Here is a 26,509-nt window from a genome sequence, read left to right as displayed (position 1 = left end):
CCGCTAAATGAATCTTTTAAGATAGTATGCTATCGAGATTTTAACTGTGTTGAAGACTGCAATTAAAAAAATGAAATTTGCAGTGATACCTAAATATTCATATTTATACCTCATGGCTATTTAAAGTTTTTAGAAGGAAATAAATACCTAGCATTTTTTGCTAAGATGAAGCAAAAGATTAGTTGAAGGGAGTATTTATTTGAGATAACAAGAAAAAAGGCATCAGTGGGTGACGGTTTGAACTCATATCTATTATTTTCTTTAAAAACATAAAACATAATCTGAAGGTCCCTGTCAATTGAAGATTCTTATTTGACAGGGCAGAAACCCAGACATTTGATCATTTTAGGTTTTCATTCATTCATTTTTCATCAAATATTTGTTGAGCCTGTATGAGGTTTGTGCTAGAGTTTCTAACTGGAAAGTGAGTTTTTGAGTAGAGATGACCAAGAAGTTGATGCACAGCCATCTTCTGATCTATGTGACATTATGCGTCAACAGCCAGAACAAAGATTTCTTTTAGCTCTTTTTAGAAGTCAGGGCTTGAAGATTAAAGCAAATTGCTGAGAGTTTATGAAAAATAGAAGGTGAGGCTGCTAGATACCCTTACTGTGGCTCATGTGAGAAAAGAAGAAAGCATTGCATGTATGTTCTTCCTTTTTATTCTGTGAGCTGTTTATTTTCTCTCTAGAAAAACTGTTCCAGTAAAAGCTAATTTGGGCAGGGTTTTTCCTCCCAAAGTAAATCAAACCATTTTTTCATTGTACCTTTCCACTGCCCTTTACAAAGCTCCTTTTACCTGTGTTGACACCACTGTGTTTTAACAGGAAACAGCTGCTACTCCCTTATCCCTGTCCCACTCCCATCTCCATCTCCATCGTATCCTAGGATTGTCCACTCTGCCCTCAGCTTATGGGTTATGGTATGGAGTTTTCTTCTGACCCTCCAGGTCTTATCCCGTCGACTTGTCTGTTTTGTGCCCAGAAGAGTTGAAGTAGCAAACATTTTTCAGAGTAGTTTGTTTTATTAAGACCCATTTGTAAATTTTTATCATGGAAAATGTTACACATGGCATTCATTTTGGTGTGTAGATATATATATATATGTTTTCCATAATTCCTCTCTCATCTCTCCTCCCAATTTGTTACAGCTAGTAAGTACTTCTTAGGTATATTTTAATTATCTCTATATTTCTTATTAGACTATGAATTATTTGAGAATAGTCTTACTGTATACCTGGCACATAATGAGCACTAAATAAATATGTGCTGAATTTGAATTAATGCTGTCCTTTTACACTGTATGATTAAGTTTTAACAAACTATTTAATCGAAGTTCCATAAAGTGAAGTTGTCCTTCACATTGGGCTGGTTTTTAATTGAGTTGTAAAATAAAGAATTGTCATGGGAATTAACATTTATTTCCATTTTTATGTCTCATTTTTGAGTGTCAAAAAATTTTAAACTGTTCTGTTCCTATTAAGGTGAGTAATACTGAAATTGAACAGACAGGGCCCAGCCGGAGACAGCATCCTGATTCATACGTGTGGTGGGTTTTTTTTTCTTTGGCAAAAATTTGCCTCGGGACAGGAAGGGCATTAGACTTGTTTGAAAGAAGTCAGTGATCTCTGCGTGCTGGTGTACAGTTGTTTAATAGGCATGACTCATCTATTGAACAGGTTTTGAGGTAAACAGATAAAAACCATATTGCTTAATGGCTGTGCTGTCTTGGTCACATGGAAAGCCAATTTGGTTTTAATTCTGCATAACTTTTAATGTAGATAATGATGGAAAAGTTTTGAAAGTGAATTTTTATACCAGCCAATTATTTCTCTTCTGTCCAATACTGCAAGCAAAATTAAATAATATTTTTTTTAAAATTGCTTTTTAAAAAAATACATGATATAACCACTGTGAGATGTGTGTACAAGTTTTTATTGTCACTTCTGAACCTGCAATAATGAAAAATTGAGGTGAAAAAGATTAAACTTGCTGATGAAGCAGTTAGTTTATGAGAGTGTTTCATAGATATCTGTATAAATCAGGCTTTTAATGGGCTTGTCCTTTCATTTGTAGGATGCTGGAATGTGGTATTTATTCCACAAGGAACCTACTGGGGAATCCAGTGGATTGCAGCTCTTGGCAAAACCAGAACTCACTCCATTGGGTATATTTTATAACAACAGGGTCCATTCAAATTTTAAGGTAGGTTTCTAAATTTTAACAATTAGTACATATGCTAGACAGTGTAAAGGATGAACTATTGTGATTATATTTTAGTCCACTTTGTGCTGCTGTAGTAGAATATCACAGACTAGTTAACTTATAATGAACAGAAATTTATTTGGCTCACAGTTCTGAAGGCTGAGAAGTCCAAGATCAAGGGGACAGCTTTTGGTAAGGGTCTTCTTGCTGTGTCATCCATGGTAGAAGGGCAAGAAGAAGGTGAGAGAGCAATAGAACAAATTTGCTGCCTCAAGCTCTTTTATAGTCAACATTAATCCATTCGAGAGGGTGAATCCGTTATGACCTAAACACCTCCCATTAGGCTCTACCTCCCAATACTTTTGCACTTTCTAACACGTGCTTTTTGGGGGATGTATTCAAACTGTAGTAGATTATAGCTGAGAAATGTCAGTTTTTGGCAGAACTTGTCATCAGAGAAAGTAATTTGTAATTAAAAACAGACACCTAACCCCTCCCTGTTCAGGATGTATAGAGAGCGTTCCATTTATACATACCTATTGCGCATACAGGTATGTGCAACACATACATGCACCTGTAACCTGAATAATTACATAATGGATTTGATTCACGTGTCCTCATCCTCTCTCTTGTTTCTTCTCATCTATTCCTCCCTCTCAACTTCTTTCCAATCTTTAATGTCATTACTTGTTTCTAGGGAGGTACACATTAAATAATATGCTTCTAGGGGTTGATAAGCATAATTCATCTCTTCTTCTGATTCACAGTGGCTGGTAGAGTGTCTTATTAGGCATTATAGTAATTATATAAATAGAGAAATATTGCTTAAGAATAGTTGACCTAATTTAAAATGATACAGTCAAGTAAGCTAAAGGCCATTAGGAGTTTCAATTTTTTCGTGAAATTTGGCTCTAACCCTTCACCCCCTGGTGATAAATACATGTGGTTTATTTTGTGCTCACAGACACTTTAATGTTTTGTTATACGTATAATGCCCAGATCCTTTACCCTGATGTGACCCACACCAGAGTTCAAGGAATACTTTGCATTTATGATACTCAGAGGATCCTTTAAAAACCTAAGTGTGTTAGAGTTTGAAGAGCTTAGAATCACTTGATGAAGAGTTGAGGAAAAAACTATACAAAACTGATTTTTGTGAGCTGAATAGTTGATTAATGTTTATTGAAAATAGCATTTCATAGTAGAAATCCTCAAATTTTCTTAATTGTAAATAGTATAAAAGGCACTTCATTCTAATTGATTTTTTTTTTTTCTTTTTTTGAGACAGTCTTGCTCTGTCACCCAGGCTAGAGTGCAGTGGTGCGATCAAAGCTCACTGCAACCTCTGCCTCCTGGGTTCAAGCAATTCTCTGCCTCAGCCTTCTGAGTAGCTGGGATTACAGGCGTCTGCCACCATGCCCGGCTAATTTTTGCATTTTTAGTAGAGACAGGGTTTCACCATTTTAGCCAGGCTGGTCTTGAACTCCTGACCTTGTGAACTGACATATATTTTGGTTCAGGCCACAGCTGACTAGTAGTTTCGTTCACTGAAACAGACATACAGGAATAGGTCTGGGCCTAAAAATAAGAATTTTAGTTTGCAACATGTTTTATTTATGTCCATAAGACATTCAAAGGGTACTCAGTACGCAGTAGGATAAGCCTGACCAACCTGGACTAGTACAGATTCGGGAGGCATCAGCAGTTGAAGCCATAAGGACCAGTGTGTGTGTGTGCACATATGTGGGTGTGTGCCTGTGTGTGCATGTATGTGTTTATGAGTTATTCCAAAATGACATGTTTCTTTTTGAGTATTCCAAGAATTCAATCTCCTTTGGCTATAAAGTATTATCCTGGACAATCATTTCCAAATTTAACAAATTAACACCTAATCATCCACTCATGTCATTTAAATTTAATATTCTTATTAAATTTAATTTAATTTCTCTCCATCCTTCAGGTTTCAGCTTTAAGAGGTCACTTCCTTTAGGAGACATTCCCTGAATCCTCTCACCTCCACCCACAAAAAAGCCTTCCTCCAGATGCCCTTCTCTTCTGCCCAAGCCTCATCTGCTTCCTTTATCATATGCTTATCGTTTGGGATTGTAATTATTTAATTGCATGTCTTTCTGCTAGTTTTTGTGTTAGCAACAACAAGGATCATATTTTTCTTGTTAACTAATGTATAACACTGGGTGCCTACCAGTAAGTATTTGTTGAATGACTAAATGAGTGAAATGCATTAAATGAGTAGAAAATATCCAGGAAAGTAGCTGTTTTTTTACGGTACCTTTGCTGTTGATTCCCTGCCCCACCTTTTTTGGTAGAAGTGATAAGCTAAAATCTGTTTTCATGAATCATTGTATATGTTGTTGTAAGTTGGGATTCATATTCATTCCAGTCCATTATTTATATTTTTCAGGCTGGCTTATTTATTGACAAAGGTGTCAAAACAACCAACTCTAGTGCTGCTGACCCAAGGGAATACCTCTGTTTGGACAATAGTGCAAGGTAAAGCTGGCTCTTTTAAGTCACACTCAAGCTATACTTTGCCAAAGCAAAACTTTCCAACTGGAGCTCATTGTGTTCTTTCTCTGGTAACACATTTAAAATGAAGTTTTAAAAGTTCGTAAAAGGGTTTTTTGAAAACCACTTATTCTGTTGTTCCAGGTCCTGTGACTGGGCTTTTATCTTATTGAAATACCGAAGAGGTTGATGTTTTTCTCCTTTTTCATTTCTATAAATAGATGCTAGAGAGAGTTGCAGAAAGAGAAAGAAAAAGGAGGAGATATGTTGAGAAAGTTTCCAAATTTGGTGTGGAGTATGATTCATTGAAAAATAAGTTAAACTAAGATGTTTAGTCTAATCCTTGAAAAACCAAACCATACAGAATTTATTCTTCATGGTCAAAATGAACACTGCATTTAATATTTCAAAAGGAATGATCCCAAATTTGATGAGCAACCTGGTTCTGGTTCAGCCCTTTGTCGCCTCAGATTTACATCATAGCCAGGCTCTAGGTTACTTCCTTTTGTAATCACAAAATGTGTTAGGTATGGATCAGCATTTCAGCAGAGTTCTCTTACATGCTATATATGAGCCAAAATAAAGAAAATGTAGTTTATAGCTACATACATATTGATAAGGAATTGGACTCCATTTGGAAGTTGTTATTGAAAAGAACTGATTATAGCAGAAAAGTAACAAGAGCTTGTGCATATACTGAACTAGTGTTTAGAATATGCTCATATATATATTCATGCGATTTAGACATGGTAAAAATGATAAAAACTAGCATAAATGAGTAATAAAACAGCTCATGTATTAAACACCAGGCTTAGAGGATCCAGAAGATATTTAATCTGTTTATCAAAGAGGAAGTTGACTCAACAGTTAATCAGGGCCGGGCGCAGTGGCTCACGCTTGTAATCCCAGCACTTTGGGAGGCCAAGGTGGGTGGATCATCTGAGATCAGGGGTTCAAGCCCAGCCTGGCCAACATGGTGAAGCCCCATCTCTACTAAAAATCCAAAATTTAGCCGGGCGTGATGGCAGACATCTGTAATCTGAGCTACTCAGGAGGCTGAGGCAGGAGAATCACTTGAACCCTGGAAGTGGAGGTTGCAGTGAGCCAAGACTGCGCCACTGCGCTCCAGCCTGAGCAGCAAGGTGAGACTCCATCTCAAAAACAAATAAACAAACAAACAAACAAACAAAAAACCTGTTAATCACATAAGCCTTTGCTTGCGTCTTCAAGACGTGAAAATATAGGAATCCAAAGATGGACAATTTTAACTGAAGAAAGCTCTTGGTTTGAAATTAGGAAATTTCATCTACAAGAATGAAAGGGCATTAGAACCAACTAGTACATTTAAAGCAGAGGACAATTAAGAGACAGTTGAGAAGTGTGCTGAAAACTCAATGTTGATAAAAAGAAAATTGGGAAAATTAACTATTTTCTATATGCCAAGTGGGAAAGAAGATGGAAATAAAGGGTATCAAAGCAAGTGGTCAGTTACTGATTTTTTTTTTTCTCCCTGTATATGCCTGGGCCCTGTGGGGGTGTCGTGATTGATTTCTATTGATAGGAAGTTCAGAAAAGTTGAGATGGTTACAGCAGAGAATCAGATGCTGCTTTATAGTACTCTTTTTTTTTTTTTTTTTGCTTTCTTTTAGAACAATATGTCTCCTTTCCAGAACTCTTCCATCTGCTTAGTATTATGTGATGACTGCAAAGCTGTTTGGCAGGAACTACAATGCCAGAGAGTAGATGTTGGCTTAGAGGCAAACTTTTTACCTCTTAAATCGGAGCTAGTTAGGGTAAAGGGACTTGGGCCATATAATCTAAAGATGGATATGACACTCTTTATTTTCGCAGCTACTGCCCCAGTTTATACCACACGTGCATCTGTCTGAAACACATGAAGATACTTCTGACTGGTCTCTTTAGAGTCCATTCTCTCTAATCTATTCTCCAGATAGCAATCAGTGATATGTTAAAAGAAGAAAAAAGAAATTTGATCACATCCCTTCCTTGATTCCATGCTTCCATTGACTTCCCATTGCATTTCCAATGGAGACCCAGATCTTTACCTAGCCCTTGCCCTCCTCTGTATTCTGTCTCCCTTGCTTCTTTCTCTCCAGCAAACTTCCTTGCTGTTCCTGAACATGCTAAGCTCACTCATGCCTAAGGACATCTGCACTTGCTATTTTCTCTCCATAGCTGCTTCTGCCATCATATCCATTTAGTGAGCACTTACTGTGTGCCAACAGCTGTGGTATTAGCATTAGGCAAATGATATTTCCTCACTGGTTGAAAATCTCTACCTGCTGAATTGGTTTTTGAAAAGCTGTGATGTTTTTTTCTTCTATTTGTTTTGTAAGATTAAGATAGAAATGATTAAAAAAAAATAGGTGGCCTTATGGGGCCATTTGAGTATTTGACTATCATGTATTTGAGTATTTGAGCATCATAGGGCTGTTTGACTATTTGAGTTGTTATAGTGAACAGTTTTTGACACCAATTGTTTTTACCTTTTCACTGAGGTCCTTAGAACTGTTTTAAAGAAAAAGAAAAGGTGAAATTCAGTCTTCATAATAAATATGTTAATTAAATACAGTCTGGCCGGGCATGGTGGCTCACACCTGTAATCTCAGCACTTTGGGAGGCTGAGGTGGGTAGATCACCTGAGGTCAGGAGTTTGAGACCAACCTGGCCAACATGGGGAAACCCCGTCTCTACTAAAAATGCAAAACTTAGCTAGGCGTGGTGACGGGTGCCGGTAATCCCAGCTACTTGGAAGGCTGAGGCAGGAGAAATGCTTGAACCCGGGAAGCAGAGGTTGCAGTGAGCCAAGATTGCATCCGTGCACTCCAGCCTGGGTGACAGAGTCAGACTCTGTCTCAAAAAAACAAAACATAAAATATAAAAAAATACAGTCTATTTTAAATTTAGTCATTTTAATGATATTGAACCCAGTTTTGTCTATAAACATTTAACCAGCATACAACACAAATTATACTCTAGTTCACATATATGTATGTTGAAATATATTATTAATTTATTAAATAAGTTTATATTAGTAACATGTAACTTAAGGATTTGTAAAGACATGCCAGACTTCCTGATCTGGGTTTTTTTGGAAATGATTTTTATGCAATAATATTCTACAGTGTCCATTTTAATTGATTTTTCAAAAACGAACTAAGAAGATGTAAAAGCAGTTGGTTCTCTTGAAACTTGTATGTAAATAAATGTAATTTCTTCTTTGAACCTTTAAAATGTAAGTAAGTTGTATCTTAAGACTTTTTCATTTGTTTTGGTTAAATTTAAATTCTGCTTCTTGACACTTATAACTAGCTGATTCCTATGGCTTTTATATTATATATTTTTAAATTCTTTTTTTAACCCCTAGATTTCGACCTCATCAGGATGCAAACCCTGAAAAACCACGTGTTGCTGCTTTAATTGACAGGCTCATTGCTTTTAAAAATAATGATAACGGAGCTTGGGTCAGAGGAGGAGATATTATCGTTCAAAATTCAGCGTGGGTATTCTCTACCAAGTTATTATATGATGACACTGATGTATTATTTTTCAGATTTTTTTTAAAGCCAGTAGCATGAAAGCACAGTGATGATTCTTGGAATCATATTATTATTAATAGACAGGACAAGCTCTGAGGAAGTATGCTAAAGTTAAAAGACTGCAAATGTTTGAAGTTGTCTCATTCTGGGGCTTTTATTGGAACAGAACTTGTCCAGTGACATGAGCGTTTTTGATGAAATTGAACAGAAACCGGGAATTTAACTTTATATAACAAGCATGGTCTATGTCAGAGAGCTAAATAAAACTACCTGGATCTTTTCCCTTCCTCTTGAAAACTCCTTAGTTTTTCTGATGCTCTTCTATTACCATTCAAAATAAAAGCTTTATAATTCCAACTCAGTAAATCTGTGGACTTATGTCTTAACATGACTAGAGGCAGTAAGTATCTCACTTTTTTTCCCGTTTGTGTAATTTTAGGAGTGGTTTCATGCATGTTGAGCTAAGATTTAGTGTTCAACAGTCTAGAAAAATGTGTGTGTGTATTTTTTTTTCTGGCACTGAAATTAGCTTCTTGGCATTTCACGTCATTTCTGAGTTTTTTCATTCAAAAAACTGATATTGTATTGAATCTGTGGAAATGGCTTCAGAATCATATACCACAGTCTAGTTGTTTTTAAAACATAGCTATAAAAATAATAATTATAGTTAATACTTTGATACACTGCTTACTGTTTGCCAGGCACTGTTCTAAACATTAGAAATTATTATTTTTTGAGACAGGGTCTTGCTCTGTCACCCAGGCTAGAGTGCAGTGGTGCAGTCATAGCTCACTGCAGCCTCAACTTTCTATGCTCAAGCAATCTTCTCACCTTAACCTCCCGAGTAGCTGGGACCACAGGCATGTGCCACAATGCCCTGCTAACTTTTAAATTTTTTGTGGAGACAGGGTGTCCCTGTGTTGCCCATGCTGGTCTTGACTTCCTGGGCTCAAGCGATTCTCCTGCCTCAGCCTCCCAAAGTGTTGGGATTATAGGCATGAGCCACCGTACCTCGCCAACACCAGAAATTATTTAGTATGTTTAATACTCTCAAGAATCTTATGAGGAAGGTTATATTTTCATTTCAACTTATAGATGGGAAAAGTGAGAGATAGAGGTTGAGTAGGTTGCCAAAAGTCACACAGCTAGTAATTGGCAAAGCCCAGATTTGAACTGGGTGCCCTCTCTGCAGATTTTGTGCTCCTAGTTATTGTGAAATCAAATTTTTGTGTGGTCATGTAGAGAATAAATATTGGGACCTCCTGGATTTCATGATAATTAAATATTGAGAGAATTACTTCTTTTTACATAATATGGTAAATTAAAATGTTCTTTATTCTCTTTTCTTTTACAGATTTGCAGATAATGGAATAGGACTGACCTTTGCCAGGTTTGTAATTGCTTAAAAATACTTATTTTAAAGCTTTAAAATAACCCTTGATATTTTTTTTCTGATAATACACAGGAATGTTGTATCATTTTTTAACATAAAAAAATTAGCAACCTCTTCCTGATGCCACTAGAGGGCCAAAAATACATTTTTTCTTGATTAATTGAATTCATAGCAAAGTGCTAGGTTAATATAGCTGGAATTTCACAGAAGGATAATTTCTGCTTAGAAGAAAACACTTTCTATTTAGACTTAAGTTCTTAAAAAGTAGGGGAAAAAAGAGGAAGGGAGTAAAAGTAGGGAGAAAATTTAAAAACTAATATTTCCTTCTTAGATGCTGCTCTAATTTAGCAACAGTCTTTAAGAACTAAACTTTTTGTTCTACATGTTTTTCTACAGATAATAGTCATTCTAGTTGTCATGTTAAACATGCTTGTCATTTAATTCTTAGGTTCAGGACAAGTTTGTTCTCCTCATTATCTATGTTGTTGCTTGAGACTAGAGCAATCAATTATTGCTGCTAAATTAAAGTTTATTTATATATAATTTGTAAATCATTTATGAATTCATACGAGGGCTGGGCGTGCTGGCTCACACCTGTAATCCCAGCAATTTGGGAGGCCAAGACAGGAGGATTGCTCAAGGCCAGAAGTTTGAGGCCAGAAGTTTGAGACCAGCCTGAGCAACATAGCAACACCCTGTCTCTACCAAAAATAAAAAAAATTAACCTTAACCAGGCATAGTGGCATGCCTGTAATCTTAGCTTCTCTGGAGGCTGAGGTAGGAGTATCCTGTAAGCTCAAGAGTTCAAGGTTGCTGCTTCTGCCTGGCTGACAGAATGAGACCCTGTCTCTTTAAAAAAAAAAAAAAGTTTATATATGTCTTAGGGGGATATGTATGTATTTATATTAAACTATAAGTAGGTATAGGTATTTTTATAGTTTAAAAGCAATTTCAAGGCTAAGTGTGATGGCTCATGCCTATAATCTCAGCATTTTGGGAGGCTAAGGCAGGAGGATCACTTGAGGCCAAGAGTTTAAGAACAGCACAGGCCACGTAACAAGACCCCATCTCTACAAAAATTTTAAAAAATTAGCTGGGCATGGTGGCATGCATGTGTGGTCCCAGCTACTTGGAAGGCTGAGGTGGGAGGATTGTTTGAGCCCGGCAGGTCAAGGCTGCAGTGAACCACGTTCTTGCCATTGTACTCCAGCTTGGGTGACAGAGCAAGAACCTGTCTCAGGAAAAAAAGAACAAAAAACAAAACACACACACACACACACACACACACACACACACAAAAACAAGCAGTTTCTGAAGACTTGTGAATGTGTATTAGAAAAAGCTATTGACTTCTTTTAAAACTTTTAGCTTTTCAGTTATAGCATGCCTACATTTGGGAATACATTTAAATTTTCTAGAGAAATGTAGCTAATGATTGTTCTCATTTTAACAGTGATGGAAGCTTCCCAAGTGATGAAGGTTCCAGCCAAGAGGTATCTGAATCTCTCTTTGTTGGGGAGAGCAGGAATTACGGCTTTCAGGGTGGTCAGAACAAGTATGTAGGCACTGGAGGAATAGACCAGAAGCCTCGGACGTTACCCAGGAACAGGTAAGCATTGCTTTAGCTGTAGAGTGTTAAATCTAAGCAATAAAGGAAAACCTAACCGGCAGGGAAGTTTCTGTAATAATCCTGGATGGATTGGTTCCTACCATGAGACTCTTTTCCTTTTTTATTATTTATTACTACTACTACTGCTGCTACTACTATTATAATTATTATGTGTATTATCCTCCTGAAATTTTGGAGCATTCGTTATTAAACATTTCATAGATTTAATTATCAATTTTATAACAAAGAAATCTGTCTTGTTTCTCATTCCTTATATAAGACCTTATATAAACTGTTTTTTTCTTCCTTCTTGAGCCATAGAAAGTTGCCAAACCCTAAACTATGACATTAGGTCAGTTTTTCCTCAATGTGTGTTGTTGGTTTTCAGAAATAGCTACTGGAAAGAGGAAATTACCTACTGAAAAGATTCCTAGGAAATGAGAATTGATTGATGCCAAAGTTAACTCAAAACCCCACCATGGCTGTCTAATTAATGGCGGTTTAGATGTTGAAGGGAACGGGGTAGGCTCTTGGCATGTTTTCTGTCATCATCATCATCGCAGTCATTAAAATTGTACTTAGCATGTCTTCAAAGCTTTAAGGAAACTATTAACTAATAATTCGTATCTCAGTTCTGAGGCACAGTTTGGACTTCTCATTTTACTTGTGAGAAAACCAGGTAGAAAAATATTCAGCAGTGTTTTTAGGCCTCACATCTGAGCCCGTCATAATTCTTCAGGAATCAACTCCCCTAGAGGAGTGCTGTCGCTGGATGTTGGGCTAGAACAAGGCAGAGGAATGGGGCATACAGACTGTAGCTTTGGGGAGTGGTGGCGCAGAGCGAGGACTCGGGGGAGAGCTGTACTATTTTCTGGAAAAAGGTCACTATGCTTGGCTTCTCACCCCTTGTGCTTGTCGTTGTGGAATATTGAGCACTGCTATGTGCTACACTCTGTGTGGAACTCCTGTTAGCCCATAGAAGCCACTGAGAAAAGAACTTCATGGATTTTTTAATTGCTAACATGTATTAAATGCTTATGATATGTCAGGCCCCATTGTGAATATATTTACTTAATCCTCACAAAGCTCAATGAGATAGGTTCTGCCAGCATCCTGTTTTACAAATGAGTATCTTACTAAAGGTAGAGAAGGTGGAATTCAAACCCAGTTAGGTTGTCTTCAGTGCTGTGCTCTTCACAATTAGGCTCTTGCTGCTGCTTCTAAGGTGTAGATTTTTTAAAAAGCTGTATTGGTTGGCATATGGGCTGCAATGTGATGGTCACCAAATCAATTCCACTCTGTATTTTATATTGACCTCCAGTTTTATTTCAAAATGCTTTTTGCTGTTTGGTAAGGAGGATTTTCCAAAATCAAACTTTCTCATTGATTAATGGAAACAGCTTTAATATTATCATATCTTTACAACCTGTATTAGTCCATTTTCACACTGTTGATAAAGACATACCTGAGACTGGGCAATTTAAAATCAAAAGAAAGAGGTTTATTGGACTTAAAAGTTCCACATGGCTGGGGAGGCCTCACAATCATGGCAGAAGGCAACGAGAGCAAGTCACATCTTAGGTGGATGGCAGCAGGCAAAAAGAGAGCTTGTGCAGGGAAACTCCTGTTTTTAAAACGATCAGATCTCGTGAGACCCATTCACTATCACGAGAACAGCACGGAGAAGACCTGCCCCCATGATTCAGTCATCTCCCACTGGGTCCCTCCCACAACATGTGGGAATTATGGGGAACTACAAGATGAGATTTGGGTGGGGACACAGAGCCAAACTGTATCACAACCTTTTCTACAGGGGAGAATCATGTTGAGATGTATACTTAGAAATATTAAATACATCATGATGCGAAGGTTTTTAAACTGGGCTATTTGGTTTTCTTGCTAGCATACATGCTTTTGCTGTAAAACGTTGCCTAGTTGTAGAATAATTAGTTGCTATAGAGATCCTCTGCCATGCAGTTAAAGAATTAATAGGAGAGGAACTTAAGGAATTCAGAATATTACCAGTTCCTATACATTAATTATGGTTATTGATTTATGATCAGTAGGCTAAGGAATTTGTGTTTGAACAGAAAGGGGGAAAATGAATAAAACAAAATTCTCAGTCTAGCTAACCCTGTTGACATGGTAAGCCTTGAGGGCTCATGCTTTCACACTTTTAAGTGTATCATTTCACCTTCGTACCATCATTTAGTGGCTTGAGAGGCGGTTCTCTGCCTAAGCACAGACTTGTCTTTTGTTCTCACGGCTGGAGATTTGGAAACGAAGACCACAGTACCTGAGGTTCCAAATAAAAGATCTTAACTGAGTTGATTCTAGGAAGACAAAGTCACCTCTTCAGAGAGGCCTCCATTCTGTCTAAAATAGCATCTTTCTCCCCACCCAATCTATTATAATGTTGCATCGTATGGTCTCTATAGCACTTATTTTCTGAAATGATCCTTTGTTTTTCTGTTCGTCTTTCCCACTACAGCATATGTTTCATTCAATCAGGGATCTTGTTTTGGTTCGCACTGTATCCTAGAATTTTGCATAGTGCATATAGGATATTTAACTGTATTCATAAAACAAGTAAGTGAAGTGCTGCTAAGGGGACACTCATATGCATTAAACAAAATCTTGTATTTCCACAGGACATTCCCAATTAGAGGCTTTCAGATTTATGATGGGCCCATTCATCTCACCAGGAGCACTTTCAAAAAATATGTGCCAACTCCAGATAGGTACAGCAGTGCAATTGGCTTCCTCATGAAGAATTCCTGGCAGATTACCCCCAGGAATAATATCTCCCTCGTGAAGTTTGGTCCACATGTAAGTATGTTCCGTAGTTCTTATGTAGTGACTATGGTGAAAGAAGGAGGGATATCACATTCCCAAAGACAAAAACCCAAAGGATTTGCACCGAGTCTGTATAAGTGGGAGGAGAAACACACACAGAGCCAGCTCCTAATTCTATGCACTCTCCCATTGAGTTCAAGGGGAGAACAGAAGTCCCGTGTGACTTGGGGTGTGTTTGACATTCAAGTCATACCTTGGTAGGGAAAATGACTTCAAGTGATGATACAGAGGTTGTGGAGTTTCATAGGAAAAAGAGGACATATGATTTTGGAAAATTCAGTGAAATATGCTGGTTGGGTAGCTCATTTCCACTAAGAGATTTGGATCCTTCCTGCTATTTTACTTGTCTGAGGGCTATTCTTCTGGGGGACTAGAGAATAAGAGGTAATAATCTTCAGATAGAGAATAATCTTCTATCTGAAGATTGCAGACAGACTGTAAAAATTACCATTTACAGTACAGTAGCCCACAGGAATCGTTTTCTTACCAATTTCACCAGTATCACCTGTACCCGTAACACACAGGACGATCTGATTACATGCCCCCAGGCTTTCATCATCTTGCCAGTTCCATGATGGCAATGGCACAAGACAGAGAAGTCTCAGGACATCTAGCTCCCTGTTCCCACAGGCAGCCACACCTGGGAAATAAGTCATCGTTCTCTCATTCACATCCACCCACAAACTTTATAGTTGCCCAATTTAAAATAGAGCTTGATAGGTTTATCAAAGTCTATGTCTGGTTTTCTGCAACAGCTCGGGCATGGATCAGAGGCACAAGTAGAAATTGGAGTGTCAGCTTTGTTGGCTGGTTCTTTCTTAGGCCATGTGACTCCAGGGGAGGGGTAGGACTAGGCTGGTAGCAGGATGAGTCTTGGGTCCCCTGTCCAGTATGGAGACTTGCTGTTACCTTACTGCCCACGTGGACCTCCCTGTAGTTCTCCATGTATCGTGTTTAGTGATCACTGGCATAGGCATACTGAAAAGCAGTTTGTTAGATACCGCATTTGTTGTCCTAAAGTTATAACAGCATTTTACAATCCATACTGTTTAAGTCCAGCAGTTCATCCAGTCTGGAGTTTTCTATGGTGGGGATGCACTGAAGCTGATAAAAGGAGTAGTTTGCAAAATTCGCTTTACTTCAAAGGGTGGAAAATACGCACTAAACTTTTCTCAGATTTAACCACGTAGGAAAAGAGAAGTGTGGAACCAAGAATTTGCAGTTACTCGTCCTAGACATCACAGTTTTCCATTGAGTTGCTTATCATTTAGATGTTCTGTTGATTTAAAAACACCCCAGGGCAAAAAGTGCATAAAAGCATTTAAGAGATGTATCTGTGTGACTTGAATAGCGTTAGTATTATATAATTTACTGCTAATAAAAAGCAGCTAAAGACTTTAAAACATGTCACCTGCAGCCCATTTTGCAGCTGTGCATTATGCGTTTGATAAAGGCTTTAAGTAAACTCCACTGGATGTGAAAATTATTGAGCTGAGTTTGGTCTGTACCGAGGAGTGAGATAGTAATACAGGCTTTTTAGCAGATTCTAGTGAGTTTATCAGTAACTCAGCCATGCTAAGTCAACACTTAAATTGTGTTTCTGTTTTGACCTGTACTTATCTGTTTATTTTTTTGGTGGGGGGAGGGGGAGTCATATGAACAATAACTAAAGCATTTGGAGATAAAATGATTAGCTCTGAAGATAATTTATCATAGATTTTTTATTTCATTGAGGTATAATTTACATACAGGGAAATGCACACATCTTACATGTACAGTTTATAATTTTTAACAAATGTATGTGACTGTGTAGTCTCCCTTCCCACAACTCTTCTGCTTTCTCTCCCCACAAATGAGTTTTGTCTGGAGAACAGGTTAATAGTTTTTAAGTGGGGAAAAGAAGAATACAAATAAAGATGAAGTTTAACATTTGCCCATTAAACACCGTAAGGTTTTGGGAAATTCCCCCCAACCCCAGCATGTTGTTAATTGGGTAGAAAACTCAGGTTGACTTGAGTGCCATAGCTGACAACTATGAACTGTAATTCAGAACTGCTCTAACCTTAAAGCAATCACAATGGACCTGCAGTTGAGTCATTACAGGGGATGCTGAGATGGCAGGAGCCCTCACTTTGTGACGTCTTTCTTTTTCACTGTGGTCAGGTCTCTCTGAATGTCTTTTTTGGAAAGCCTGGTCCCTGGTTTGAAGATTGTGAGCTGGATGGTGATAAGAACTCCATATTCCATGACGTTGATGGCTCTGTGACAGGATACAAGGATGCTTATGTGGGAAGAATGGACAACTACCTGATCCGCCATCCAAGCTGTGTAAATGTGACTAAGTGGAATGCAGCGATCTGCAGTGGGACCTATGCACAGGTAGGCTTAGCAAATGTATAATGCTCAAGTTCCTACCAGCTCCTGCCAGCACTGCTTCTGTAAGAAGTACTCTTCAGCTTTTCAGTGTGATTGACATTTTCCAAAGTTTGATCTATCTTCCTGTCCTGTCCTGTCCTGTACTTTCTTTTCTTTCTTTCGATTCATTAGGAGTCATGGACTCCTGGAATTTTTCTTAAAACTCCCCAACTCCAGATCTGTTTAACATGTGAAAAAGTGAGTCCTAGAGAGGAGAGCTGATTTACCCTGGGTTAAATGTGGTTGGAATGTAGTTGGGGCAAGAACCCATGTTTCTTGACTCTTAGGTTTTCTTGCCACACTACAGCTATGCCCTCTAAGAGGTATTTTTATCCTTTGCTTTTGGGGTCATTAATCTCTACTTAATTAAAGAATCTGACTTTTGAGGCAAAATATCAATAGGTCACATGAAAAGTGAGATGTTCCCGGGGACAGAGCTGGAGATTAGGAGTGAGTGGACAAGAAAGGAATCCAAGGAAAATTTCCTAATTATATTATGATATAATGTCTATGAAAATATGGAGGAGATGATATACATTGAGAAACACCTCTTTGAAGACATTAAGCACTAATGTGTATTAACTTGATGCCTAGTATAAGAGGATGAACTAATTTGCAAGGTAGTATATATGATTAAGAGCACAGACTCTAGAGCTAGACTGCCTGGGTTTGAATTCTGGCTTTGTTATTTTCTAAAGTATGCATTGGGCAAGTTAATTAACCACTGTATGTCGGTGCACAATGGGGATAATAGTAATTACTCTCATAGGAGGCTGTTGTGAAGATAGAGTATATGCATGTATGTAAAGCATTTAGCATATGGCCTGGCACATGGTTCAGTGCCTGCTGCTCTTAGTATTATTTAAGGAGAAGAGCTGTAAGTTGCAAAGGTGATTTTAACAGTGACATTTTGGTGGATGGAAGAGATTGCAGAATGGAGGCACCAGTTGCCCAGGATTTTGAAAGGAGCAGATCCTGCCCCCGCCCTCTGCCCCATGCAGACAATTAAAGGGTAGGAATTTTTTTTTTTTTTTTTTTTAGACAGGGTCTTGCTCTGTTGCCCAGGCTGGAGTACAGTGGCACGATCTCGGCTCACTGCAAGCTCCGCCTCCCAGGTTCACGCCATTCTCCTGCCTCGGCCTCCTGAGCAGCTGGACTGCAGGCTCCAGCCACCACGCCCGGCTAGTTTTTTTGTATTTTTAATAGAGACAGGGTTTCACCATGTTAGCGGGGATGGTCTCGATCTCCTGACTTCATGATCCGCCCACCTCCGCCTCTCAAAGTGCTGGGATTACAGGCGTGAGCCACTGCGCCCGGCCAGGATTTAATAATAGACTGTCAGAGGAGATAAAGGAAATAGATGATCAGAACATGAAGACGAGAATTAGAGGAAGAGCAAGGGATTTTCCACATAGAATTGGACTCTGATAGCCCTAAAGGCAGGAAAGAAGCCCATTCCTTTGATTTGCTGCTAGATGTTCTTTTTGTAGCATGGGCTCTTCCTGGGGAGGATCCGTGCTGTGCTGTTTCCCCTCTATTGAGCTCTCCTCACTTTGCCAGTCAAAGGTGTGTTTTTGGGCTCCCGCTTATCACTTTTCTGAGCCCCTTGAATTACATGTAGTTTCCACCACCTGAGCTTTCAATAATGGGAGCTTCTTGGATCAGAATTCTTCATTGTTCTTCTGACTTTGAATTACAACAATTAAAGAAAGTGATTTTTAAATTTTAAAACTTAAAAAAAAGTTTAGATCCTTATCTATAGACTAAACAAAGGGCTTAAGAGGAATAAAGATGGGAGAGAGTTTCTGGTTTATTTTAGTGGGGGTATTAGCTTCTTTATTGCTATGGGATTTCTCATTCCCATGAGCAAAAATAAAAAATACTAAAAAAAAAGTAATACTTGCCTAAATACCAGAAGGGATGGAGAATTAACTACAGTAGAATAAAGAAGAAAGGAACATGGTTTATAATATGATTTATTTTTTCCATTTATCTTATTCTTAATCAGAATTGCCTTCCCCAAGTTAAGTTTACCCATCAATGCCTAGGAACTGTAGAAGTTCTAGAACTGCAACAAAACTAGAAAATAAAAACTAAGGCCGGGCGTGGTGGCTCACGCCTGTAATCCCAGCACTTTGGGAGGTTGAGGCAGGTGGATCACCTGTGGTCTGGAGTTCGAGCCCAGCCTGGCCAACATGGTGAAACTCCATCTCTACTAAATAGAAAAAATTAGCCAGGTGTGGTGGTGGGCACATGTAATCCCAGCTACTCAAGGGTACTGAGGCAGGAGAATCGCTTGAACCCAGGGGCGGAGGTTGCAGTGAGCTGAGATCACGCCATTGCACTCCAGCCTGGGCAACAAGAATGAAACTCTGTCTCAAAAATAATAATAATAAAAAATAAATAATAAAAAGCTTTTAGCCTTTTTGTAGCTACAGTTTTGGCGAAAGTTCTTGCCAGCCATGAGTATTCATGCATGTGTGCGTATTCTGTCTGTCTTAAAGTGGCAGGTACACACTAATGAAAACTGTATTTTTTAAGTGATCATAAATGTTTCTATAAATATGTGGTTATGGTAGCTCTTTTATAAATTACCATTGCAACTATCAATGTGACATATTTTTCATTTATTCAACATTCACTCAGTAAAGCATTCAGTCCTTTGAATATCTAATGTATTTGAGAATATTAACCTGATCTATATTACAAATCAGAGTAGTAATTCTGTTTTTATTTATAGATGAAGAAAGAAATAAGTCGTCTAATACTCCTCAGGGGGCACTGGGAATTGTAGGACCGTGGACCAGAAATTTACTCCTGAGAATTTGAAATTTGGGCCAGAAGCCTAGATCTGCAGCCATTTGTTATTACTTACAAATGATGTAGTATGCCAAAAATGGGAGCAATTGGATCTCGAGATAGAATTATCATTATTTAACTATTTGTAAATATTTTTTAGTGGAATATGTGCTTTTTCTTTTTTTCCTTTTTTTTTTTTTTGAGACGGAGTTTTGTTTTTGTCACCCAGGCTGGAGTGCAATAGTGCTATCTTGGCTCACTGCAACCTCCACCTCCCAGGTTCAAGCAATTCTCTTGCCTCAGCCTCCCAAGTAGCTGGGATTACAGGCACCCGCCACCACACCTGGCTAATTTTGGAATTTTTAGTAGAGACAGGATTTCACCATATTGGTCAGGCTGGTGTCAAACTCCTGACTGCCAGTGATCCGCCTGCCTCAGCCTCCCAAAGTGCTGGGATTACAGGCGTGAGCCACTGTGCCCGGCTGAATATGTGCTTTTTAATGACCTGAGGGATAATGGTACTCAGGGAGAAAGATGGTGATATAGGGAGAGTTAAGGTTACTAAGGCAGGGGACAGATATGCAGTGTATGTATAGCCTCATATATATATATATATATACATACACACATATATATATATACACACACACACACACACATAAATGTACATGTTAATATACATATACATAAATATAAATATATGTTAAACATAAGTATATGTTTAAATTAATATATATTATATATTGAGTATATATTTAAATGAAGACAATCGATAGTCTTAAAAATGTTTCCTGTCTATTTTAAATCTTTAAGTGGTGTCAGTAGAGTATTAAATAATTGAGGTAGTTAAAAAGGACATAAAATTGAGGAGTCAATGTGGATAAGATTGTAGAAATGACAGGGAAAATACAGAAGTATTGTGGATTAAATGTCAATATTCTGCAGCTGCTTTAATATTCTGGAGAATTTGGTTACAGATACTGATTTGTTTTAGGAGATTTGTTCTAAGAATTTTCCTTTGTAGGATACATTTGGGGATGGCTTTGTTTTGGCATGGCAAGTAGCTCTAATGCCACTGGAATACATTCAGGACTTTCAAATTTGTCTCAGTTTAATGTTTTCTCAGTTGTTGCACAGTACTTTATAACTTTTTTTTTTTGAATGGGTGAAAAATGGCTTTGTGGGCTGACGTAGGTCATGGAAAATTGAAAGCCAAAGCTCTAAGATATATACATTTTTCATCTCTTGGTTTAGAGGAAAGTCTCTTAGATTTGAGTAGAGGATATCAGTTTTCACATTAGTTTACTAATTATTTTTGTATGTGTGTTCTTTAGACTGAGAGATTTCTTTGACAAGCTGTATAAGCCACAGAAGTTTTATATTCTGATGAATAAGCTGGCCTGTAGTGGTGGAAGCGATGATGAAGATCTTGGCTAGCAGAGCACATGGTCTGTTTTTGCCATTTCTGGTTTAAGTCGGCTGCACTATAAGTGGCTTAGGATGTAGTTGGCCGCTGCTCACTTCTGGCACAGATCACGGAATCTCCCTTTTCAAAGTTGAGATACTTGACTTCGTGCTGAAAATGTCTTTTTAGCTGTTTAAATTTTCATTCTCTTCCCTTTACTTCTTGATTATTTTTTCAAGGTCTATGTACAGACATGGAGCACTCAGAATCTTTCTATGACCATTACACGAGATGAGTATCCGTCCCACCCTATGGTGCTCCGAGGTATTAATCAGAAGGCTGCCTTTCCACAGTACCAGCCTGTCATCATGCTGGAGAAGGGATATACCATCCACTGGAATGGGCCGGCACCGCGGACTACATTTCTATACCTCGTCAACTTCAACAAGTATGTGTCTGTTACTGTTATTTCAAATAGTTGAGCGAGTAGTAATTTAGTGGAGAGAAAGAATAACTTATATCTCCTTTGCAGCAAGCAAAGAAAGCCAATTTTACATACTTTGCTTCTCTTGTAGGGAGGCTGTATTTTTTGTGTTGATGGAATTAAGAGATTATACAAATTGAATCCTGTCATTTCAAAAGCATTTTTTTTTCTCTGTGGTCAAGTTATTATGCACATAAAGCCATTCAACAATAGGTTTTAATACTGCTGAATGCTTTAATTCCCTGTAGCTGGGATGGGAAGTAGTTTTCTATGCTGTTCCAGTGGAGCATTTGCTTACCTGAAAAATTAAAAGATTTTTGAGGCTGAGTTTAGACTTGGCAGAAGAAAGTTGTGGGATGGATTAGTAATGCCTGCTAGGGGCAAGAAGTGAAAGAGTTGGGACATGAAGGCCCCGTATTTGCTAGCCCTGCCTTAAAGCACTTTTATCCCTTCTTGATTTCTCAGTTGTCTGTTCTAATATCACAGGCAATCCAAGGGGCTATTTTTATAATTGATTTATTCAAGTGTTTATTGTATGTAAGTTGACATAAAGATGAATGAGAGAAGTACTTGCCTTCTAGGAGTTCACCGTAGACAGGTAGAAAAAACTCAAGTAAATAGATAAACCAAAGCTATTTTTTAGTGGACAAACGATAGAGCAACTATTAAATAATTCTGCCTAAGGGAGTTGAGCCAGGCTGCAGTGAGGAATGATTCTGATGAAGCAATCTGTCTTGTTATATTAATAAAAGCACAGTGTTGGGAAAGGGCCAGTTCTCCTGGGGGAAATGATGGATTCAGTGTGATGGGGACATAGAGTGTATCAGGGGAAATGACAGAAGGTGAAACAAGGAAGGTGGGATGGGACTATTTAGAAAGGGAGGGATAAACCACATGTATCTTATCAATCTAGATACATGTGGCTATTAACCCATGCGACTCCATGAAACTGCTGTGTACCTGAAAAATTGAAATGGCTTGTTCACCTGAGTCATCATCAAGCCCTGACTTGTCAGAACACTCTTAAAACATCCAGTTGAAATGAACATAGAAGGACTAGAGCATATAGGAATTCAGCTTTAAGCAAGTCACTTCCAAGGATGATGAACATCGTGGCAGATGCCATTGTTCTGAGATTGTTAGGGCTCTGGCATGTGCTCTGAGCTGAACCGTCACCATTACTGTTTTCCTGTAATCCTTGCTGCGGCCCTCTGTGCCCCACCCACACGGTCAACCAAGCCCCAAGGCCAGTACTCATTCCTGTCTCTTCCTTTTCCCTCATCACTCCATCTTATCAGTAACTGCACCCTGTTGCTTCCAGCTCCTAAAGTCATCTAGATCTGTCCATTTCTTTCTACCCACAGTGTTTGTGGCTAAGTCAAGCCCTCAACATCTCTTGCCTGGCTCCGTGGAGCAGTCCCCACTTCAGTCTCCCCACCTCCAATCCTTAGTCCACATTGTGGCCAGAGTGAGATTTTTGAAAGCCCAATCTGATATCATCAGTGAGTTGCAGAGAAGTCAATGAAAAAAACAAACAATTGTCAGAGAGGATGGAGAAATGTCAAAGTGTGATCAGTACTCTATAAGTTATATTGGGCAGAATTATGAATTGGAGGTGAGGTGTGACAATAAAATGATATGCAGTGTTCTGTAAAGTACTGTGCATACCTTTCCATCAGATACTGAGCAAGTAAAAACATTTTAAAGTGAAAAAAAATGCTGAGCCTAGAAGTTTCAAAAATCCACATGGGCATGAAATTCAGTCATACTTGTTTAATTAGCTGAAAGTTTATAAAAATTACATGATGGTCAGAGGCAAAAGGAAGAGGTGGACAATTTTTTTCCCCTCAATTTAAGATAATTATAGGGAAGTCATTGATTTTGTCATAATGCCATTTCTGAAAATAACACTTTTAGAAGTTATGAAAGCAGTACTTATTCATTAAACAAAATAAGGAAAATATAGAAAAACATAAAGAAAATGGAAATAATCTATAGTTCTTCTAACCAAAGCGAGGCATTGTAAACATATATAGTATATTCCCCTCTTTCTAACCTCAGGTTGCTTTGTGCCTATGGATGTGCCATAATTTTTTTAACTACCTCCCTTACCCCGTGAACATTTAGGTTGTTTCTCCTGCCTGCCCCCCCGCATTTTGCTATTATAGACAATAATTCATAGAACATCTTTTCTTTGATATCTTTTGTCTGCATTTTCTAGTTATTCTTTAGTGGGATTATTTTTTTCACTTGAAAACCTAGGTGAACAATATATATATATGTTTTTTTCCTTGAGACAACGTCTTGCTCTGTTGCCCAGGCTAGAATGCGGTGGTGCAATCTTGGCTCACTGCAACCTCCGCCTTCTGGATTAAGTTGATCCTCCTACCTAAGCCTCCCAGGTAGCTGGGACTACGGGCGTATGCCACCACACCCAGCTAATTTTTGTACTTTTTATACAGACGGGGTTTTGCCATGTTGCCCAGGCTGGTCTTGAACTCATGCACTCAAGTAATCCACCTACCTCAGCCTCCCCAACTGCTAGGATTATAGGCATGAGCCACTCTGCCTGGCTATGTGAAGAATTTTAAGGCCTTGTTACATATTGTTTAAACGTTTTTTAGAATGACAAAAAAGTTCGGGAAATAGTGATGATGATTGAACAACATTGAGAATGAACTTATTGCCACTGAACCATATGGTAAAAATTATTAAAGTGGTAAATGTTATCGTAGGTATATTTACCATAATAAAAAGGTCAAAAAAGAGAGAAAATGATAAAAAGTGGAAATGTTTTTAATGATTTTTAAAAAGGATTAATTTTATATTTAAGGACACTAAGAAAATCCTATGGCTATTTAGTGATACGCACCAAAGCTTTAAAAAGGCATGTATCTTTACATACAGCAATTTTCCCACTAGGAACTCATCCTAATACATTTATAAAAGGTAAAATTACAAACAAAAAAATTCTTTAGAATGCTTTTGCCAGTGTACAGTTCCACTCTCCATATATTAGTGTTTCTATCTTGTACACCTATACCCAACCATCTCACTTAATATTCTCATCTTTTTAGAGTGTCTAAGTCTGTTTTATCCAACTTTTTAATGTTCTTTGAAATCCTGTTAAAACTAAGAATTTTTAGGGCTGGACACGGTGGCTCACGCCTGTAATCCCAGCACTTTGGGAGGCTGAGGTGGGCAGATCACTTGAGGTCAGGAGTTCAAGACCGGCTTGGCCAACATGGTGAAACCCTGTCTCTACTAAAAGTACAAAAATTAGCTGTGCATGGTGGTGTGCCCCTGTAATCCCAGCTACTCGAGAGGCTGAGGCAGGAGAATTGCTTGAACCTGGGAGGCGGAGGTCGCAGTGAGCTGAGATCACGCCACTGTACTCCAGCCTGAGCGAAAGAGCGAGACTCCATCTCAAAAACAACAACAAAAAACAAAAACAAAAAAAATTTTAAAGGCTCCTATTTTTGCTATATATCTATTGATATGAGAAATTTGAGCAACAGATGAAGGTGGGTGATTTGTTACTGTGCCATAGTTCAGAACTTCCACAGTCAGTGACCCAACACACAGAAGAAATTTAAGGAGGAGAAAACTATGGGCAGGAAGTGAAAGAAGTGGGGCATGAAGAACAGTTATTTGCATATGCTATAGTACTTAACAGATAATGGCTGAAGTGTAAATTAATTTTTTTATGTTTCTCCTTTAAAGGAATGACTGGATTCGAGTTGGCCTTTGCTATCCATCAAACACAAGTTTTCAAGTTACCTTTGGCTATTTGCAGCGGCAGAATGGCTCATTATCCAAAATTGAAGAATATGAGCCTGTGCATTCACTGGAAGAACTGCAAAGAAAGCAATCCGAGAGGAAATTCTATTTTGACTCCAGCACAGGGTAATTCAGTGAAACCAGGGAATGAGAATTATTCCTATTTTTCTTTAATGGTGAAATTGCTAGTTCTTCAGCATTGCGGCTGTTTAGTGAAGCAGCTGATGTGGGTAATTCTCTGCACATCTCTATTAGAGGTTTAGAGGGGAGCTAGAATGGCTCGTAATTATAGTTGGCAGTAGGGATCGAGTGAAGATGTTTGCTGTATACGTATTAAGGCAATTTAGAGAGAGAAATTATCCCTTGTCGATGAAGAACCAGTAGGCCCAGTTGGAAATTACAATAATTTTTTCCCATAATAATGTTCTTCATATGATTATTTACATGTGATATAGTTCATATTTCAGTGAAAGCTCATTTTTCTCTTCCTGACTTAAGGCTATCTTTCAAGTTGACCTTGAGTTTTTGAAAATCACTGTGTAACTGTGGAATATTTGCTTTCAACTTTCTCTAGGCTGCATCTTTCCACTTTTTAATTCCAATCCTGTTCTTCTGGGGTCCTGTTGGTTTTGACTGCTTTTACCCAGTTACAGTCTCTCAGCCTGTGGGCTATGGTAGGCTCCATCTCCTGTACTCTTCCAGCAGGTAGCATGTTCCTTCAGCCTCTCTCCTCACGCAGACATTCCTCCTATATGCCATTGTCTATGCACTATAAAGACACCAATGGAAAGAAGACGCATTTCTTCTGCAAACTCACAGTCCATTGAGGAATGTGGGCATGTAAAGCAAGTCATTAGAGAAGGAAAGGTTGAATGCTCTCGGTCCTATATTCAATGTGCCTTTTGGGTTGCCTCAGAAGTTTAGCCTAGAGTAACCAGTGACATCCTGAGAGGGTGACCCTGGAGCTAATTCTTGAGAAACACTTAGGAGGAGATGGAAAAAGAAATGGGTGAGATGTCTTACACAGAAGAGACAGTGTGCACAAATGCATGGGGGCATGGCAGAACATGGCATTGCATGTTTGGGGAAAGGCAAGAAGTGCAGAGTGGGGAGAAGGGTGGCAAGATTGACTTGGGGAATGAAGTTGGGGCTCAGTTGTTAAGTGCCTGGTTAGCCTTTAAATAAGATGCAACTCATTTGCCCTCCCAGTCCCCCACCAGCCAGTGTTATCAGCTTAAAAGTTTTATTTTCATAATTGTCTCCAATTTTTAATTTTTTTTTTCTTCTTTCTTTCTTTCTTTTCTTTTCTTTTTTTTAAAGAGACAGGGTATCCCTATGTTGCCCAGGCTGGAGTGCAGTTCACAGACACAGTTGTGGCACATTACAGCCTTGATCTCTTGGGCTCAAGTGATCCTCCCACCTCAGCCTCACAAGTAGCTGCTGCCACCACACCCAGTATTGATTTTCAGTTTTTGATT

At 38.4% G+C, this 26,509-nt stretch overlaps 1 protein-coding gene across 1 annotated transcript in view; it reads left to right on the top strand.

The window, feature by feature from the left end:
• The window catches only part of CEMIP2 (cell migration inducing hyaluronidase 2), an 85,870-nt gene that overhangs the window by 42,975 nt on the left and 16,386 nt on the right, over nucleotides 1-26,509 (top strand). The window contains exons 11-19 of the mRNA XM_032164285.2: nucleotides 2,076-2,204; nucleotides 4,627-4,715; nucleotides 8,119-8,250; nucleotides 9,645-9,680; nucleotides 11,137-11,292; nucleotides 13,944-14,121; nucleotides 16,312-16,527; nucleotides 21,007-21,215; nucleotides 24,975-25,157. Of these exons, the coding sequence (XP_032020176.1) occupies nucleotides 2,076-2,204; nucleotides 4,627-4,715; nucleotides 8,119-8,250; nucleotides 9,645-9,680; nucleotides 11,137-11,292; nucleotides 13,944-14,121; nucleotides 16,312-16,527; nucleotides 21,007-21,215; nucleotides 24,975-25,157 (1,328 nt within the window). The remainder of the gene's footprint in view (nucleotides 1-2,075; nucleotides 2,205-4,626; nucleotides 4,716-8,118; nucleotides 8,251-9,644; nucleotides 9,681-11,136; nucleotides 11,293-13,943; nucleotides 14,122-16,311; nucleotides 16,528-21,006; nucleotides 21,216-24,974; nucleotides 25,158-26,509) is intronic.

This window comes from Hylobates moloch, unplaced genomic scaffold (genome assembly GCF_009828535.3).
Source record: "Hylobates moloch isolate HMO894 unplaced genomic scaffold, HMol_V3 SCAFFOLD_10, whole genome shotgun sequence".
NCBI lineage: Eukaryota > Metazoa > Chordata > Mammalia > Primates > Hylobatidae > Hylobates > Hylobates moloch.
This window is presented reverse-complemented; position numbering and strand designations above follow the sequence as displayed.